Source organism: Dermacentor variabilis, chromosome 1, assembly GCF_050947875.1.
Source record: "Dermacentor variabilis isolate Ectoservices chromosome 1, ASM5094787v1, whole genome shotgun sequence".
NCBI lineage: Eukaryota > Metazoa > Arthropoda > Arachnida > Ixodida > Ixodidae > Dermacentor > Dermacentor variabilis.
Genome location: NC_134568.1, coordinates 202,700,731 through 202,720,478, shown reverse-complemented (window position 1 = coordinate 202,720,478; position 19,748 = coordinate 202,700,731). Strand labels below are relative to the sequence as shown.

Sequence of the window (19,748 nt, the reverse complement as noted above, 5' to 3'; positions counted from 1 at the left end):
TATTTGAGATAGTGGTTTACGGGGGTCAACGGACTAACAATATTTTGTCCATCGCTCGGATCCCAGTTTATCTATGCGACTTTGTATCTTCTTATGAGTGCGCCGGTTTGTCCTTAGATCGTGAATGTACTTCGTGCATCGGTATCTTCGTTAAGCGCGACCACGAATCGCACAAAGTCGCTCCGACTCCAGGTCGAACAGCGAGTACTTCGGTGAGCACATGAGCCTGCGCACAGAGGTCTGCGCCGCTTCCTTAATAGCTTCTTGCAGTCCAAACGAGAGACCTTTCTGACAAGCGTCCTCCACTAGGTTTTTAAATACAACCCAATCAATTCTTCGTAGTGTGTAAGGCGGATGGGTGTTAGACATCCCGTTGATATTAAGTTAAGTGGGGATGCGATCGCTCCCATGTGTCTCAATGTCCTAAAACCACTTAACACGTGTGGTAAAACGGCGTCCAGGCAGCCGCGGTACACTGAGCCTCGGAGAAATGTAGGACTAGCGTCATTCAACAGCAACATGCGATGAATGAAACAAAATGAAGCCAGTCTTCATCTCGCTCCGTTGACTTTTGAGGTTCTTCACATGGTGTGATGGGTGTTGAAGTCCCCGGTCATAATCCAATGACCAGGATATGCTTTTTATGTCTTCTAGTATTTTGATGTCACACGGGTTTGGTGGAGATAGGTACGCACCTACGAGTCTAAAGGATTGCTCTCTGCTTTTAGCGGTGAGGCAGACATTCTGATTGTTGTCATGAGGTTCCACAGGCTGGATGACGTAAACTCACAGCGAATAAAGACGACAACCTTCCTACTTTCGCTGTTGCTTGAGGACGTAATTAACTCGCAGCCAGATAGTCTCATTGGATATAATAATTTTGGTTCGCAGATAACGATGATTGGAAATTGGTCGTCATGTACAAAGTGGCGAAAACGAGCAATGCGAGATCTTAGACCTCTGGCGTTCCAGTGAATAATCGATGCTTCTCTGACCTCCTTACGAAATGACTGGTGATTGTCAGCCGTGGTTCACTCGAGGGTTTCTAGGACTGGGCTCAGCGAATCCAGCAGTTGTAGTCCCCTTCGAGCGGATGGAGTTTCGATTCTGATAAACATTATACTGATGACATCCATTATGGACTGTAGCATCGGAATGATTCGGCGTTCTAGTGTTGGCCCATCATCAACTGAAGTTTGCTTCGATGGAGGCATCAAGCGTGTAGGCTCCTGGGAAGGCTGGGGGCTCGGGAGCGGTGGCCAGTCTCCTACAGGGGAAGGATTTTTCATTTGAGGCCTCCTTGTGATCTCGGGTCTGCTTGTACTTGAAGCCGATCTCGCTTGCACAATCCGTACATGAACTGCACCCTGCGTTTTACGCTTCCGTCGATGACAACGTCAAAGCCGGAACAATACAGAAGCTTCGCTATGAGATGAGCTGTCTTTAACCATTCGTTTCAGAAAAGCAAATTGTTTTTTTTTGGTTTTGAGGAAGTCTTTAGATGATGTGGCCTCATGAGAGCCATTACAGTTGCCGCACCCAATATTTGTTGGGCCGCAGACGTCTGCAGTGTGCGACTCCACGCACCGGGGGAACACTGTAGATTTTGCACAGGCGGACTTGACATGTCCGATACTGAAACACTAGTGGCACTGAAGCGACTTGGGGACAAACGGTCGAACGACAAGTTGGAAGGGAACGACTTTGACATGCGAAGGGACGGAGACGCCCTTCAACATTATCTTTACGCAGCAGCTGTTTCCGAGGCGGCATACATCCGTTATGACCACTCCTTCATACGCCAGTTTAATCAGAATGGGCAGGTCTGAGCTCGTAACTGACACGTCGATGCCGTAGATTAAGCCAGCGGTGAAGGTTCCTTCTATTGGTATAACAGGTCGCACTTCGATATTTACCATTTCTGTCATCGGAACTTGTCTAGCGCATTTCCATGGGTCGTGTTGAAAGCAAGACATTCTTTCGCGTGTTTAGTCAGGCCTCCTACTTTCATTTGGCGTTATTCCCTCAATAAAAACGGAGAGAGCTTGCCTGTTTAATCATCGAAGGCTGATGGGATAATCCATACTTGTGAAGAGGGTGGTGTGTGACCAGCACTCGCGTTTTGCCTAACGTGTTCTTGTACTCCCAGCTGATTACGTCTTGACGAGTCGCCTTTTGGCCTTTCGGTTCCTCACCGACACAAAGCTATCAAACGATGAGTCATTGCCTGTGACTTAGTAAACCTCAGTGTCTTCGCTGGTGCTGGACCAAATGCCTCGCTTCCTGGAGGAGCTTGTCAAAGTAAACCTCTGGCCTGGCGGGATGGCAGGCTCCGCGTCCATGGTCCAGAGCATGAGCCGAGGAGTCTTCACTGCTGCTGGACTAGGTGCTCTGAGTCACTGGAGAGCTTGCCATAGCCTTGGCCTTGTGGGCCTACTGGAATCTCCGCGTCCACAGCCAGAAATCGTGGAAAGTTTGACGAATTACAGCAAGAGTTCAGTATACGTTACAACACCACCGTATGCCCAAGCGGGCACTTCGAAGGAGCTTTCACTGTCGCCGCTGATGCCTTCAGAATGAAAACTAGTGAGTATGGCTGACTAAATTTTTGAAAGGCAATTGTTAGTAAATATAAGGAATGTGTGAACAGCAGCAGAGGACGCAATGAAAGTGCAAAGACGGCTAGTTGTATTTACTGTATCTATGCAGTGTTAATAAAGGTTTGGAGGAAAGTAACGTAAAAATAATCAATTATTTTGAGTAATTCCTTAGTTACTTTCGTAGGGCAGTAATTGGTGACTGTTATCAATTACATATTAGAATGAAGTAATTTTGTAATTGCAATTGGTTAGGTTTTTTTCCGCAATGTGCACAAGTCTGGCTCCGACTCATTTTTATTCTTCTTTAAGCATCGTTTTCATGGTCAGAGTCTCCTGTGAGTAATTGACCTAAATGAATGTACTCATGCGCGGATTCTAGAGGCTGACTGCCGATCACGAATCCTTGTGCTCTTGTCAGACTATTGAACATTGCCTTTGTATTCTGCATATTAATCTTCAACCCCACTCTTATGCTCCTTCTGTTAAGGTGCTCAATCATTTGTTGTAACTCGTCCCCATGTAGCGCTGCTGACAGCACAATGTAATCTGCGAGCCGCAGGCTGCTGAGATATTCGTCATTGATCCTTACTCATAATCCTTCCCAGCCTAAATGCTTGAATACTTCTAAGCTTGCAGTGGGGATTGCAATGGAGACATTATGTCTCCTTAAATGATACCTTTCCCGATAGGTATTTTTCCGCTTTCCTTGTGAAGAATTAAGATAGGTGAGGAGTCTTTATAGATATTTGCTAAGATAATCACATATGCTTTCTGTACTCCTTTATTACGAAATGGCTTCATGGTTGCTGGTATCTCTACTGAACCAAATGACTTTTCACAATCTATTAAATCTATATACAGAGGTTGTTTGTGCTCCACAGATTTCCTAATTACCTTGTTGTGGGCATATAGATGTGATCCATTGTAGAATACCCTTTCTGAAAGCCAGTCTGTTCACTTGGTTGATTGAAGTCAGGTGTTGCCCTGATTGTATTATAAATTACCTTAGTAAATATTTTATACAATATTGAAAGAAAGCTAATGGGCCTATAATTATTCAGTTCTTTAACGTCTCTCTTCTTAAGGATTAGTATAGTGTTGGCATTCTTCCAAATATCTCGTGCACTTGAAGTTGTTAGGCATTGCGTTTAAGGGGTTGCCAGGTTTTCAGGTATAATTTCCTTTCCATCTTTGGTCAAATTGACTCTTATTCCATCTTCGCCGGTCATTTTTCTCCGGTAAGCCCTTCTTACTTTATCGCTAGTTACACATAGAGCTTCTGCATCCTCTTCGTCACTGCTGATGTCACTACTTACAATCAAGGTTGCGTGGCTTCTCTAGGTACTGCACAGATCAGTATAGAAGTCCTCTCCTGCCTTTACTGTATCATCGAATTGCTGATGACATTGCCTTGCTTATCTTTCACTTCATACATCTTGCGCTTTCCTATATTCCAAGTTTCCTTTTCATTGATTTCACATACTGTCCCCAATTTTTACTGCTCCTTCAATCTTTTCGACGTTATAATTTGTAATATCACTTATTGTGTATCAGCTTTGATAGTGCGGCGAATTTTGACTGATCTTTCATACACTTTCATACTTTGTCGTTTCTTTATTAGGTCATTTGTTACTTGGGAGAGTTTATCTACGGGCTGCCTTGGTGCCTGAACTCCTACTTCAATTGGTGCTTTCTGAAATCACTGTAACATATCTGATACAATATTTGCACTATCTGCTGCGTCCATTAGAACAACAGAAAAAGTGCACGCATTACCGATTCAGTCGTGCAAGTATATAGCGATATTATTTAGCTAACAAGGCTGTCTTTCTAATGTATACGTGATATTCAAGACCACGTATGTTCCTAAGAGACCTGATTTTGCGAACAAACTGCTTGTTTGTTCTTAACGCTACTTTTATGATTTTAATAAAATATGCATTATAATGTATAGTGTCATGATAGAAACATTCTGTTGTGAATACCAGTTTGCAAACATACTTTGATAGGCACGGCGCTAAACAGGGACACAACCCCAGACCTAACCTTTACCAAGAATATGGAAAAGGCGACGTGGCACAACACACTGGAAGATTTGGGTAGTGACCATCGCATATTGGAGTTACACGTCAGACAAGGACCGAATAGAGCCAAGAAATGACAGATCAGATTAGTAGGCTGGGAACTATTTCGTAGAACACGAGAGACGACACAGCAACCATCAATCGCAGACATAGAACAACGGTCTAAGGATCTCAGTGATGACGTGAAAGCTGCCACAAAAATAGAACCATCTGAATCTAACTTGGATAAATGCGACAGCAGACTTCTCCACATGTGGGAAGCTAAGCAGTCGCTTCAGAATAGACTTGGCGGTCAGAAGCATAAGAGAAAGTTAAGAAAGTGCATAGCGCTCCTCAACAAAAAAAAATAGAAGAACATGCTAAGCAATTGACCAAACAACAATGGGACGAGATATGTAGTTCCATGGACGGACAATTAAGCACCGGCAAAACCTGGCGCATGCTCAGGTTGCTGCTTGACCATGACAATAACAAGAAAAATCACATACAAGCCATTAATAAGTTAATACACGCTTATGAAGGCACAGAAGAGGAATTTCTCAATGAATTACAGCAGAAATACTTAACACAGGAACCCCCTTGCAACTATCCTAGCTACAACGGGAATACAAACGCAAAATCAGACGAGGAACTCACGGAGGCAGAAATCCGCGCGACCCTACAAAAGTTAAACACCAAATCCGCCCCAGGCCCGGACGGTATAACCAACAAGACTCTCAGGAACCTCGATGATGAATCGATAGCCAAACTAACAGAATACATAAACGAGTGTTGGGTAAAGGGAGAAGTGCCAGCTCAATGGAAGAAAGCGACGATAACGCTCATTCCAAAACCTGGTAAGAAGCTTGAGATTGACAACCTCAGACCGATCTCCCTAACATACTGCGTCGGAAAATTAATGGAACATGTAATTTTAAACAGTGTAGATAACTTCTTAGAGGATTATAACATATACCCAGATACAATGATAGGATTTCGCAAAAACCTTTCGACACAAAATGCGATGCTTCAACTTAAGCATCAGATAATCGATTATAAAACGCGCTCTACAAGGGCCATCTTGGACCTTGATCTTAAAAAGGCTTTCGATAATGCCAACCACGCAACCATATTGGAAAACATCGAACGAATAGGACTAGGGCAACGGACGTATAACTACATCAAGAGCTTCCTATCAGATAGGAAAGCAGTCATCTACGTCGGAGGGCTCAAGTCGCCCGAGATCGACATAGGGGTGGCCGGCACGCCACAAGGCGCTGTCATCTCGCCCATGCTATTTAATCTTGTCTTGATGGAACTCCCCGAAAAATTAAATCACATAGAGTCCCTGAATCACACAATCTACGCGGACGATATTACTATCTGGACCTGTGATGACAGCGACGGATCAATAGAACAACGACTCCAGACTGCAATTAACACAGTAGAGGAGGGAGAGAGAGAGAGATGCAAATGAGAGGAAGGCAGGGAGATTAACCAGACTTAAAACGTCCGGTTTGCTACCCTGCACTAGGGGAAGGGAAAGGGGAAGTAAAGACGGAAAGAAGAGCGTGACAAAAATAAAAGCGAAAAAATATGAGAAGGGACGAAATGAGGTCATTATAGTCTTTCTAATAGGCCACTGTCACGTAGAAAAGTCAACAGAGCCTTGACCGACTTTTGCTGCGACGACAGTTCACGTCGGCATTCCAAAACTGACTGTTCTGAAAGTGGCGTGTCGTGAAGGCGTGCCAACACGGTCGCTAGTGACAGCCGGTGCGCGCTGTATCGAGCACAGTGGCAAAGCACGTGCTCGATAGTTTCTTCGCCGCCGCAGTGTCTCCAAGCCGCGCTGTCGTCCATACCGACTCGGAAGGCGAAGGATCTTGTGCAGGCGACACCAAGCCGCAGTCGGCAAAGTACTGCTGTTTCGAGTCGAGAGAGTCCAGGTGGGGGTCGAAGTCGAAGGGATGGGTCCAGTCGGTGTAGACGTGTATGCTTTAAGCTGGGTGTGTTCCATAAAGTTTTGATGGCTTCATTTGCGAGCACACGAATTTTTGTTGCAGCGTCTGTTCTTGAGAATGGAATGGAGTCTTGCAAGAACTCCTCGTGTGCAGATCGTGTTGCTGCGTCGGCATGTTCATTGCCCATTATGCCACAGTGGCTTGGAATCCACTGCAACGTGATGTCGTGTCCTTGCTCGACGAGGTGGTGAAGCAGCAGTGTGATTTCTATAACTAGTTGTTCGTGGGGTCCGCGGCGTAAGGCAGAAACCAAACAATGAAGAGCAGCCTTGGAGTCAGTGAACACGCTCCATTTCTTGGGTAGTTCTTCAGAAATTACACGAAGTGCACAACGAATAGCAGCAAGCTCCGCGGCAGTCGATGTAGTCTGGTGAGACAGTCGAATTTTTATGGTGGAAGGTTTTGCAGGAAAGATCACCGATCCTGCAGACCCATTCACCGTGGTTGAAGCGTCAGTATAAAGATGATGATGCTCGTTGTACGTCTCGTACAGCAAGAGCAGTGAAAGCTGCTTGAGTGCTGGAGACGAGAGTTGGGCTTTTGTTCGTATTCCTGGTACCATTAGTCGAACATTTGCTTGAGCCAAGCACCATGGTGGAAACGGAACTTTCGCTGGAGCTGTATAACCTGATGGAAGGTATGCACGATAAGGCAGGACTGTTTCACAAAAGGAAGCACGTGGACGATCCTCTGGCAGTGAGGCTAGATGATGGGCAGGGGCTCGAGCAAGGTGTCTTACGTGTGCTCTGAGCGCTTCCATGACTATATGGGTCTTGGCTGGGAAATCCTGTGCAATGGAAATTGTTTCAGCCGTTGACGAACACTGCGGCAATCCAAGACACACTCTAAGTGCCTGTGCCTGGACGCTTTCGAGTGTACGGATATTACTTCTGCAGGTGTTGGTCAGCACAGGCAAGCTGTATCGCAAATACCCAAGAAAGAGCGTCCTGTACAGTTGCATCATTGCATGTACTGACGTACCCCAGACATTTCCTTCAAGAAACTTAAACACATTAGAGATATCCGTCAGGCGCTTCTTTAGGTAGGCCACATGAGGACTCCAGCAGAGGTCACGATCAATTATTACGCCTAAGAATCGGTGTGTCCTGACATAAGGTATGCTTTGACCGTCGATAGAGACATCGTATGATCTCATTGGCTTTTGGCTAAACGCGACCAATGCGCATTTTTCTGGCGAGATCTTGAGGCCTTGTTCATTTAAGTACGCCGATGTTGACGTGGCAGCTTTTTGAAGCCTGGCGCGTACTTGCGGCCGTGTCACACCAGATGCCCAGACGCAGATGTCATCGGCATACATTGACATTTTAACTGTGTTCGGAAGTCGTTCCACGAGACCAATGAGTACAAGGTTGAAAAGTGTGGGACTCAAGACACCGCCTTGTGGAACTCCATGGTGCGTATAGTATTGCGAGGTTGGGCCAGCTTCCGTGTTAAGAAAGAGAGACAGCCTATGTAAATAACTGCGAGTCCAACGATATAATGGACCGCCTAGGCCCACCGATTCCAATGCTTCAAGTATGGCGTCATGGAGAACGTTGTCGTAGGCTCCCTTTATGTCTAAGAACATTGCGACAGATAACCTCTTACACGTCTTTTGGTGTTGAACATAGGTTACCAGATCGATAACGTTGTCGATAGAACATCGGTGACGTCGAAAACCAGCCATGGCGTGCGGGTAGATTTCGTAATGTTCAAGGTACCACTCAAGTCTGGCGAGAATCATTCGCTCTATTACCTTCCCAACGCAACTTGCCAGCGCAATTGGTCGGTATGAAGTAATCCCTAAGGGAGACTTGCCAGGCTTAAGAAGCGGTACCAGGCGGCTGATCTTCCAATCTTGGGGAACTTTGCCCTCCTGCCAGGACTCGTCATAGATATTAAGGAGTGCTCTTCGTGCCCGTTCACCAAGGTGACATAGCATGCGGTGAGATATGCCATCCGGACCAGGCGACGACGACCGATTACATAGGGCGAGCGCCGCGTCAAGCTCTTAAGTCGTGAAAAGCAGATCCATGCGTGAATCTCGTGAATCTGGAATACGGTTCAATGTAAGCGAACCTTTACGAGTTGGTTGGCCCGCAATCATAGCACAGAAATCTTCCGCCACATCAATGTCTTGTCGGCGCTGGAATAGTGCTAGGGCCTTAAACGGGAAATGCTGTTCCGGAACAGAACGTAGACCTCGCACAGTTCTCCATATTTGAGATAGCGGTTTGCGGGGATCTAGCGACGCACAAAATTTCGACCACCTCGGAGCCTCTAGTTTGTCCATGCGGCGTTGTATCTTCTTTTGCATTCGCCTGGCTGTTCTTAGATCCTGAATTGACTTAGTGCGTCGATATCTTATTTCGGCACGACGGCGAATCGCACGAAGCCGCTCCAATTCCAGGTCGAATTCAGAATACCTTGGAGAACACGTGAGTGTGCGCGTGACTGTCTGTGCCGTTTCCTTGATAGCTTGTTGAAGTCCACAAGAGATGCCTTTGTGACAAGCGTCCTCAATGTGGGATTTAAAGACAGTCCAATCTATTCTTCGTATCGTGGTGGACGTATACGTGTTAGACATTCCCTTGATCTTGAGGTAAGTGGGGATGTGCTCACTTCCGCGCGTTTCAATGTCCAAAAACCACTTAACATGTGCGGCGAGGCGGTGGGACACGAAAGTCAAATCGAGGCAGCTGCTGTACGTTATTCCTCGCAGAAATGTTGGACTCGCGTCATTCAGCAGGTAGAGACCATTGTTGGAAACTAATGAAGCTAGTCGTCTTCCCGTCGCGTTAACCTTAGAGCTTCCCCAAATGGTATGGTGTGCGTTGAAGTCCCCGGTGATAATCCATGGACCAGGATGTGTTTTTAAGATGTCTTCGAGCCTTTTGGTGTCAAATCGTCTTGATGGAGACAGATACACCCCCAAGAGTGCAAAGGTGACTTTCTTATTTTTAACAGTCATGCACACATACTGATTGTCGTCATGAGGTTGCACCGGTTGGACGACGTAAGTAAGTTCACGGCGAATAAACACGACGACCTTGCTACTTTTGATGTCGCTTGATGAGATTATTGTCTCGTAGCCGGATAGTCTTATTGGATGGGATAATCTTGGTTCACAGATGACAATGATTGGAAATCGGTTAGTGAGAACAAATTGAAGAAAATCGGCGATGCGAGATCTTAGACCTCTCGCGTTCCACTGAAGGATCGACGCTTCTCTGACCTCCTTACGAAATGAATGGTGATTGTCAGTCATGGCTTCACTCAAGGCTTGTTAGGACGGGGCTCAGCGCGTCGAGCACTTGTAGTCCACTTCGAGCAGATGGAGTGTCAATGCTTGTCAGCATGGCCCTGATGACATTGACAAGTAGAGGAACACCTCATAGGAACACATGCTCTGCAGAGAAATCTGAACTTCTTTTGTACCACCCCACACTTAGGGGCAGGCCTCCCAAAAGATACGACAGAAACAAGGCTCATGAGGAAATCAAGCTACACACCAAAAACGGGCGGAATATCCCAATAGTCAACCAGCTCAAGGTGCTGGGTCTAGTAATCGAGAACAAAGGCAGAAATCGGGAAACCATAAAGAAGTTAGACACAAAAGTAACAAACACCATGAGATTAATTAAACGAATTACTAACAAGCACCACGGTATGAAGGAAGAAAGTATCATACGGCTGATACAATCATTCGTAATCAGTCAGATCACATACATAGCAGCCTTCCACAATTTGTTTGCAGCTGAAAAGACTAAAGTTAACAACCTGATAAAAAAGGCATACAAACTAGCACTAGGGATTCCCAGCAGTGCGAGCACGGATCTCTTGCTAAAGTTCGGACTCCACAACACACTGGACGAACTCATAGAAGCACAACAATCTCAAGCAGAACGACTAATGAAAACCAAAACGGGACGGCATATACTAAGCAAACTAGGAATGAATTACCACAGTCTATACGGGGCAAAGAGGATGATAACGAGAGAAATTCATGACAAACTCCTAGTACCAAATATACCCAAGAACATGCATCCAGGTTACAACGACGGCAGACGCAAGAGTAGAGCAGAGAAAATTACCCGAAGCTTTGGGTCAGACGACAGAGCTATCTGCGTAGACGCGGCTGAATACCCACACAGAAATGGCTACGTAGCAGTAATCGTAGATCCGACCCAAAAACCCCTTACAAGCGTATCAGTTAATGCCAAACATTCCGAGACAGCAGAGGAGGTAGCCATTGCACTAGCATTGGTCTCAACGAATGCTCAGTACATCAATAGCGATTCTCAAGCGGCCATTAGAAATTATGCAAAAGGTAGGATCTCTCCTGAGGCATGGCACATCATCAGAGTCAATGAAGCAAAATTCTCCAATACAGAAAAGAACGGCAGGCAATTACTCTGGTTCCCAGCGCATACGACTCCAGACATTCCCGCAGTCAACCTCAATGAGGTAGCACACCGCGAAGCTCGAGGTCTTACTCGCCGAGCTGAGCAAAGAGTGACTTCCATCGGTCAGGAGAACGCGGAGGAGGAAATCTGGAGAGAAAAAGATAGATTAACAAGATTTAGCGATATTACCAAATTCTATCAATATCGGAGGCGAGTATTACCACCGCCTCACACTAAGCTGAACAGAGCTGAGTCCGTTACTTGGAGGCGACTACAAACAAAAACTTATACAAGTCCCGTGCAACTAAAAACTTTCTACCCCGATATATACGAAAGCGATATGTGCAAGCTATGCAAGTCTGTTAGAGCCACCCTTCAACACATGTTGTGGGGATGTGAAATATACCAAAATAAAATGGCAGTCTCCCCAGAAAATATACGGGCGCGGTGGTCGGCCGTGCTGCTCAGCTCAGAACTCCAAGACCAACTTTGGGCCGTCCAGCGAGTCAAGGAAGCCGCACGGGAGCAGCAGCTCCCAGTGGCCATCTAGGCGGCCCCAGGCCCGGGCCTCCCAATCGCCGGATTCCAAATAAAGTTATCACATCATTTGATTCTATTTGCTTCTGGCATTATTCTATTCGTATTTCATTCGACGCGCACCCGCCGTAGTTGCTCAGTGGCTATGGTGTTGGGCTGCTCAGCACGAGGTCGCGGGATCGAATCCCAGCCATGGCGGCCGCGTTTCGATGGGGAGGAAAACACCCGTGTACTTAGATTCAGGTGCACGTTAAGGAACCCCAGGTGGTCGAAATTTCCGGAGTCCTCCACTACGGCGTGCCTCATAATCAGAAAGTGGTTTTGGCACATAAAACCCCATAATTTTTTTATTCAACGCGCTTCTGGCACTATTCGATTCCTATTCGATTCGGTCAAAAAACTACTATTCGCACACCCCTAAAACAATTTACCCCATCATTGATCAATCCCCCAGGATGGGCATGTACCGCTCTATCAAAAGAGGTATAGAAGTCTTAAGTTTGTTTAGTTGTGTCTCAAAACTGGTACTAGTCCTAGAATTTATGATAAATGGGCCCGAATTCATCGCTGCTGTCTGTCGATTCCGTAAAGACGCCCTAAACAATGAACTGTACGCCTGTCCTGTCCGTGTCTTCCTTTGGTGGTCCTGCGAATGGCGCTTTCTGTCTTCATAAAGCAATTGAAAAAAAAATAGACGTCGACTTTTCCTATAGAATTTCGATTTCTTGTGGGGGTAATGGCCTCCAGATATGCCACATGATGAGACGGAGTAGTGCTTTCTCTTAGAAGAAAAAGAGAAAGGAAAATTTTGGCCAAATTTATCTTCGATGACGAGCCATGTATGTGAATAGCCGAAACACGTCATCTAATACCCATGTTGTGCCACCGGGCTGCTCTCTCCCGCTGCCCCCTGAATACGCTGCGCCATCTAGCGGCGTTCTGGCGAAATCCGGGCGTGGCCTCCGAGACGCATAGGTGGACCTATGCGCGCTGAATAAATACCTCCCTACTGTAGACGTTCGTGGCGCCGCGCGCTCCTGCGTGGGGCAGCTGTGCTGCAGGAACCGGTGTGGCGCGAATTCGATTCCGGAGAAATTTTATTCTTATCTTTTCACTGAAAAGCGCTGTGACCGAGATTAGGACCATATTTTTGTACGGTACTACCTTCGCGATCAGACCACATATTTAGATAGCACCACCTCCGCGATCGGCCCGCATCTTTAGACTACATCAGCTTCGGGATCGGTCCATATTTCTGTTTGAATAGTTAGGTAGCCGGAAAGAAAACTGGCCGTACAATGATAAGAATGGTATTCACATTTTAAAAAAAGGGAGGCTGCCCTACAACGCAACTTTTGGTGATATATTGGGAGGGGGGTCGTACTACCAGGTGAGGTTAAGGAAAGCTTGTTGCAAGTTATTCAATCTAGCTCAGAACATTTCGCCATAAATTTAGCTGAGAAACATCTAGTATCGAACTCTCGTAAAGTAGTTGATGTCTCATGTAGGCACCACACAGGGCTCAAAGTAGGCGTGACGGGTGCTACTGTGTCCCACCTTGAGGTTCCCTCATTGAATTCCCCCCGGCAGACCCAAAAGTGAACCCTTCTGCGATGGTGAGGTAACTTGGCCATCACTTTTGCGTAGTCCATCATCACTTTGAAGTCAATTAGGCTGTTATTTGCAAAGTCTTTAGCGCGCAAGAAAGATTCGCTAAAACGATAGCCAGTCTCTCATAATAGCGAATGACGACGACATGAGTCCCGCCGATCAGAAACAGCACTTACAAAAGAAGCGGTCGGCGAATTCTGCCGCTGGAACCCTACGTTAGTGATCTTATTTTCACAAAATCGACAAGTCAGAACATAAACACAGCGTTCCAGGCTTTATAGGCTGGTGTATTTGTTTGTGGCCGCCAAAGATTGCTTTCTAACCACACAAATATCGCCCTACTACGTACACGTTGTAACGTATGCTTCCAGTTCGAACTGTATATGAGGTTGGAAAACATTTCTCCTTGTGATTATAGCCAACGTCATAGCGGCACCCAAAAGGTTCGAGTAAAAGTGCAATCAAATTGAAGACACGGATTACTACTACCTTGAAAAGATAAAGTTCCAATACGGAATATAGAGAATTAGGGCATGACACAGAGATCTCAAAGCGTCTTCATAGTTACCTAAAACCTTGTCCAAAAGGTCACCAGTAAGAGCTTTTTCTTTCTCTTCTCGCACGTTTCCAGCGCAAGTCATGCACGAGACCAGAACCCAATCAAAGCAGCAACGCCGAACGAACAACCGAGTGAAACCGGCTTCGGAGAGCAGGTAACTGAATGGCGGCGTGTACGGCATGGACACTTGTAACGCGTGTGTGTGAGCCCTAAGACACGAAATGCAGCATTCCAGGGAAATAGCCGCCAGCCTAGGGAGACTCTATTGGGAGGCCGAACGACTGCCAATATGGGAGAGTTTGGCCGAGACTTATAAAACCAGGCGGTCCGTAGCCGCTCGAAGTCAGTTGCAAGAGCTCCTAGACGTTGGAAACATGCTCAGTCAGGTAACCATGCTTCTGAAGCGCTATAGTTCGATTTACTCGGAGATTTGTATCACTGCACAAATGGTCGTGACTGCAACGTCTAGCTCTTTTTGTGATATATTTGGGGTATTTAACCGTCTTCCTATATCTTTATGTTAGTGTGCACGAGGTCGCTAAAGAAGATCCTAAGTCTTTTGCCAAAAGTGACGCCCTCTCCTGTCTGCTCAGACGTTTTGTCCTTTTCATCAGAGGGACAAGGCACGGTGGTTATAGAATCCAAGCAGCACATTGGGGGGGGCCGTGCTTCTTTCAGTTGTGCTACTTTGTTTTTACAGAGAACACCATGTTTTGCTAATGAGTGTTGTTTTTGTGTGATGCTCGTGAACGTGTGAATAGTCTATGCGGTTATTCCATAATTATCAGTAGTTAATCGGCGACAGAGCCAAAGTGGTGCGCTGTTAATTAATTTTGATCCGGGGTCAGCGTAGCTTTTTATCGTTTACTCTTTTATTGTAAACGATCCCATCTGCTATATGCGTCAAGCTCAATTTCCAGTCCATTTTTGTAAACACCCAGAACATGTACCCGCCAGGTGAGTTTAGTGTAACCGCTAGTCTAATGTCCATACGGTCGCCAGTTGCAGTCATAAGTCAGGAGTCAAACACTGTTTAAACGGTAAAAGCTTATTACGTTTGACGTGAAGTTCTCGTCAGCAAAGCTTCACGTGCGCTGCCCTGGTTTAATGTTAAGTAAGCGCGGACACTTGCAATATGACAAACCCCCTTCAAAAATTTGAAATGCGGCATGGTGCGACGAATGCAGATGAGAATGCAAAAGAAAAAAAAATGCTGAGCAAGCTTTTGTCGCCTGACAAATGCAACATTTTTGGGCTGCTGATGACTGTTAAGATGAAATTGGCTAGAAACTAATTGCGATCAAAACTGCAGCTCATTACTTACAGTGCATATCTTTTCTTTACGCTGCTCGTTGAACGACTTATGTGATTTCGGTTTCCATACAAGCTACCATGACCTGCGCGCATAATTCGTTCGTTCACGCAATGACGTTGCGTCGCAGAGTTGCATATACGTATACAGGGCGTTTCCCGTATCTTTAGCCATAGAATAAAAATATGTAAATGCCACTTATCTAGACCAAACCAAGGTAATATTGTTTGCCGTCGCTTGGAGATACTTAGATTATTTTTGCGTTCCGCCTAATTACATAATTAGTCCTAATTAATTCATCAACCTCTCAATTATTATAGCTAGATGAAAAGTGTCAATGAGAAAATTGTAGAGCAACATGAAAAATTCCCGATACAGCTCTCTGTTCCTCAATACGTACTACATAATAGTGTATTGCCGAGCGTGAAACAAGCCGCGAATACACGCAAAAATGCCGCGCGACTTGCTGCTCAATGCATTTTGCGTTTATTCGCAGGCTTCTTTCACGCTTGGAAAAACCCTTTTAAGTAGCACGTATTGAGCAAAAGAAAGCTGTATCGGGCGTTTTTCGTGTTGGTCTACAATTTCCTCATTGACACTTCTTTTTCTAGGTATAATAATTGAGAAGTTGACTAATTAATTGTGACTCAGTCTGAGTATCTCCAAGCGACGACAAACAACATTACCTTGGCTCTGTCCAGCTACGTAGCATTTGCATATTTGTAAAGCTTGGCTCAAGTTAAGCGAAACACTCTGTATAGACGTGTGCTCTGCGAATCATCGCGAGTGATCGAATTCAATATTTGACCGACGTCGCGTTTATTTGTGAAAACGGAAGCACTCATCGGCATGGAGGCACAGTTTCCGCCTTGTAATTATGGGTCTTCCGTGCTGTAGATCGTGGCGCTCCTCGTTTCGTAAACACCTTTAAACAGTCCACACGCGTGTCTGCCGGCGCGCTCCGGCGGAAAGTGATTGTGCTTGCATGGTGACAAACCTTGGTGATGGTGCTTATTTTTGGGGCTTCCAGGTAGTCGTCTTCCTAGGCGTCACAGCCGTCGCTTTTGGGGGCTACGCTGGAGGACACCATGGCGGATCGAGCAGAACATACAGAAAACAAGATGTAAGTGCGGCGACCATGGCAGCGCTTCATGTTACGGTAGATGAGTCGAAAATTTCGCTCACATAAACGTCTTATTGGCGCTTATATCGTTTCTGATATTTGCATGATATTTGATACTGCGTGATAATTGTCGACGTGAAGGCACATTTCCTGTGTGCTACATCTGTACACATTTAGGCTACACTTCCAAATTAGTAAATATTCCAGTTTCTTGCATACGCAAACCACGGGCGCTATAAAAATTCAATACCTTTTTTAGTCCAATCTCCTGACGTCAAATTTGCGTAACCGCCGAAGCAAGCACCGGGCGGTCACCTGCAGGTTGTCTGAAGAGACCATTCAAACGCACTCCTCGTTCATAGGCGGTCACTTTTGTTTGCTTCAAAAACGAATAACATTGCCTACGCTGAGCGACTTGTCTTATTTAATTGGCTGACAACAGGCGAGGAGCACGCTCAAGTGGAGAGGGATTCTATGGGGCCGAGCCACTGCACTGAAAATCGATAACCGGATGAAGAGGGTGGTGCCGGCGTCTTCGATTGGTCCATTTTCCTTCACTTAGATTGCAGTGGCTGGTCGAAAATTGCGGCGGCATGCAACGCAAGCTTAAGAATGACGCTAGAACTATGCTCAGCAAAGAAGAGTTGGCAGAACGAGGTCGTAAACGGGCCGAAAGTGCTCGAAAATGTTACACGGCCACGCAGAATGTTTTATTACACGCAAATAAGCCCAAGCTCTTCGACAGGTGCGAGTAGCCAGTGCCTGAGCGATTGGCAGCAGCCATCTATTATTCCTTACGGATCGGGACGGCCTGCGGCTATTCAAGAGAAAATTCAGTTTTGTTCGGCATATTAATGCATCTTTAACTCGTACACGTCACATTGATGCGGTAAGTTTTTTCGGTTTTGTGACGTCGCGTGACAGATAGGTGAAGGGATTGAAGCCCGAAAACTTTTGACCAATAGCCGAGGGCTAATGGCGAAAGGGCGTTGCATCAGAAATAATTTTTCGTTTGCTCGGTCAACTCATGCGTAATCAGTGTGTACACGTCATATCAGATGAGGAGCTATCGCGGTTTTCGTGACGTCGCGTGGCAGACAGGTGAAGGGGGGGGGGGATCCAAAAAAGTTGTTGACCAATCGCGGAGGGCTGATTTCAGAATTGGAATAGAAAAGATTGGAATGGGGGGGGGGGGGTACGTTATAGCGCCCGACAAGCGTGAGTGTTTTGCTTATTTAGGAAAGTTAAACAAAAAGAAAACAATCTGACAGACTGGTGCGCTTGAAGGCCCGTGCATAAGGCTTTTTGACAAGCAGCAGCAGTAAGGCTAGCTGTTCGAGCACTGAATAATTTAGTTTTAGAGGTTGTTTTATAGCCTGGAAGCCATTAAGTTTCGTGTATTCGGCATTTATTTCGTTGACGTTGATGGCTGGCTTCGCAGTGAGTTGTTGAGAACAGTCGTCAGCTTTTGCACCTTCTCGTCCACTCTATCGAAATATTAAGCACTGACACAAAACAGACGCCCGGTGGAACAGGAGCGCTTGGCACGTTTTTTGTTTCGTCCCTGTTCTCTGCGTCTATCTTGCACAAGTATTATTTTTAAGAATAATGTCCAATGAGAAGACTTTCATCTTTGTATCCTTGGCGCATATTTGCCTTTAAAATCTTTCCCACCAGGACTACGGGCACTACCGGTTCGGCTACGACATCGTCAACGGCTACGGCGCCGTCAACGGCCGCCACGAAGCAGGGCACGCGTACGGCCCCGTGCACGGTTCCTACTACCTCGGCGACATCGACGGCCGCCATCGGCAGGTGCACTACGTGGCCGACAAGCTCGGGTTCCGCGCCGTCGTCAAGACCAACGAGCCTGGAACTAAGACCAGCCTCCCCGCCGCTGCGCCCTACTTGAGTGCCCACGGCAAAAGTGTTCCGGCCTACGGGCACGGTGGATACGGTGGATACGGATACGGCGGTCACGGCTACGGCGGTTATGGATATGGTGGCTATGGATACGGCGGACACGGTTACTACGGATAAGCCCGTTACCTGGAAAACATCGCAATCGCAAGCGAAGAACTTGCACCTTTTCAACAATTCCCTGCATGCTACTGTCCCTACTTTGGAAAGTTTATGTGCCACGCAAAGTAAAATAAACGGTTTTAATAGCGAGTTTGTGTTGAAATTGCAAGAATACAAACTCCTATGCGTGTGGCGAGATAGAGGCCAGTGTTGTGCCGTGTAAACAGTTTGCGGTGAGCATAGCGAACGTTTTTATTGTTATTGTTAATCACGTAAATAATGCAAGCATCACAAACAGAAAAAGTGGGCTAGCAGTTGCCTCCTAAAAGGGTCACCAGGCCCACCAGCTTGCAGCGGAAGAAAAAGAGATACAGAGAACAAGGGGATAGGAAGAAATAAAGAGCGAGGAATAAACAAGCACTCCCCACAGTCACACGCAGAGAACCAGCGTTACAGACGAGAGCCTAGATTCGTGGTTGACAAGAATTCCAGCACTAGTTATGCGAGCCTTATACCTAGTTGAGGACCAACCTTTCGGAAACAAGATATTATTAAGCACAGTTCGTGCAAGATGTAGCTGTTGAAAGGGGCAATAAAGAGAAAAATGGTTTCTTGTGTATTAGTAAACCACCCTTCCACAAGGCCACAGACACCACTCTCGCCGCGATAAAACGCTTGGTAGGCCAGAAAAAAGGTAAAAACGAAAGACGGATGGCAAATCCGCCTTAAAGTTCACGCCCCACCCCACCATGACGTCATGGATTTTAACGGTATCTATTAGGGTCGAGGTAATTATACAGCGGTAAAGGTCAACTACATTGTGTTCTAAAAGAGCCAAAAAGGCTGAATGTGGCAAGTTTCTGGATTTTTTACTCAGTTAACGCTGCCAAAATGAGATAAATTACTTTGAAATCCGTGACGTCACACTGAAGTGCCGGTGTGCGGGTTTTGTAAGCTTAATTTAAAAAAATATGAAACTTTGACCTTCATTTTCTCTTCTAATGACCATGCTGTCATTGAAAAATTACCGACAAGAGACTATTCAAGCCCATTTTAACCAGTCTTGGCTGATTTGTTGTTTCGCTTTAGTTCCCTTGAAACTTGCTCGGCAGCACACCATGGCATCTGCGGAAAGTTGAACATTTTAACACCAAGTGCTCAAGCATTTCTTTAGAGTGTCCGAAAGCAATTGAGCAGCCACAATTCCCTAACCAAATTGCATGGGGATTTTACGCCGCTTAAAATACGTGCATAAAGAATGAAACGCGTAAATGGAACTAACAAAGGTAAGCACATTTGACTCAATACGACCTTGAGCGTCGAATGCCGTTGACTCGAGGTGGCTTGGGATTTATCTTTGCGCCACAACTTTGACGTCATTAGATTGTTTTTCAGTATTCGCAATAAGTCTGGCCAAAGAACAAGAAAAAGGGCCCCACATCAACCTGTTGTTTGGCCGCTATCTTTCCCATGATGCCACAGTACTAGCGG

General features: G+C 46.0%; 1 protein-coding gene across 1 annotated transcript; it reads left to right on the top strand.

The window, feature by feature from the left end:
• Positions 1-2,271: 2,271 nt before the first annotated feature.
• LOC142558257 (uncharacterized) lies at positions 2,272-18,275 on the top strand. Its single transcript, XM_075670435.1, has 3 exons — positions 2,272-2,427; positions 16,143-16,235; positions 17,913-18,275. The coding sequence occupies exons 1-3, from the start codon at positions 2,272-2,274 to the stop codon at positions 18,273-18,275; spliced, it is 612 nt and encodes a 203-aa protein (XP_075526550.1).
• The last annotated feature ends 1,473 nt before the right edge of the window (positions 18,276-19,748 follow it).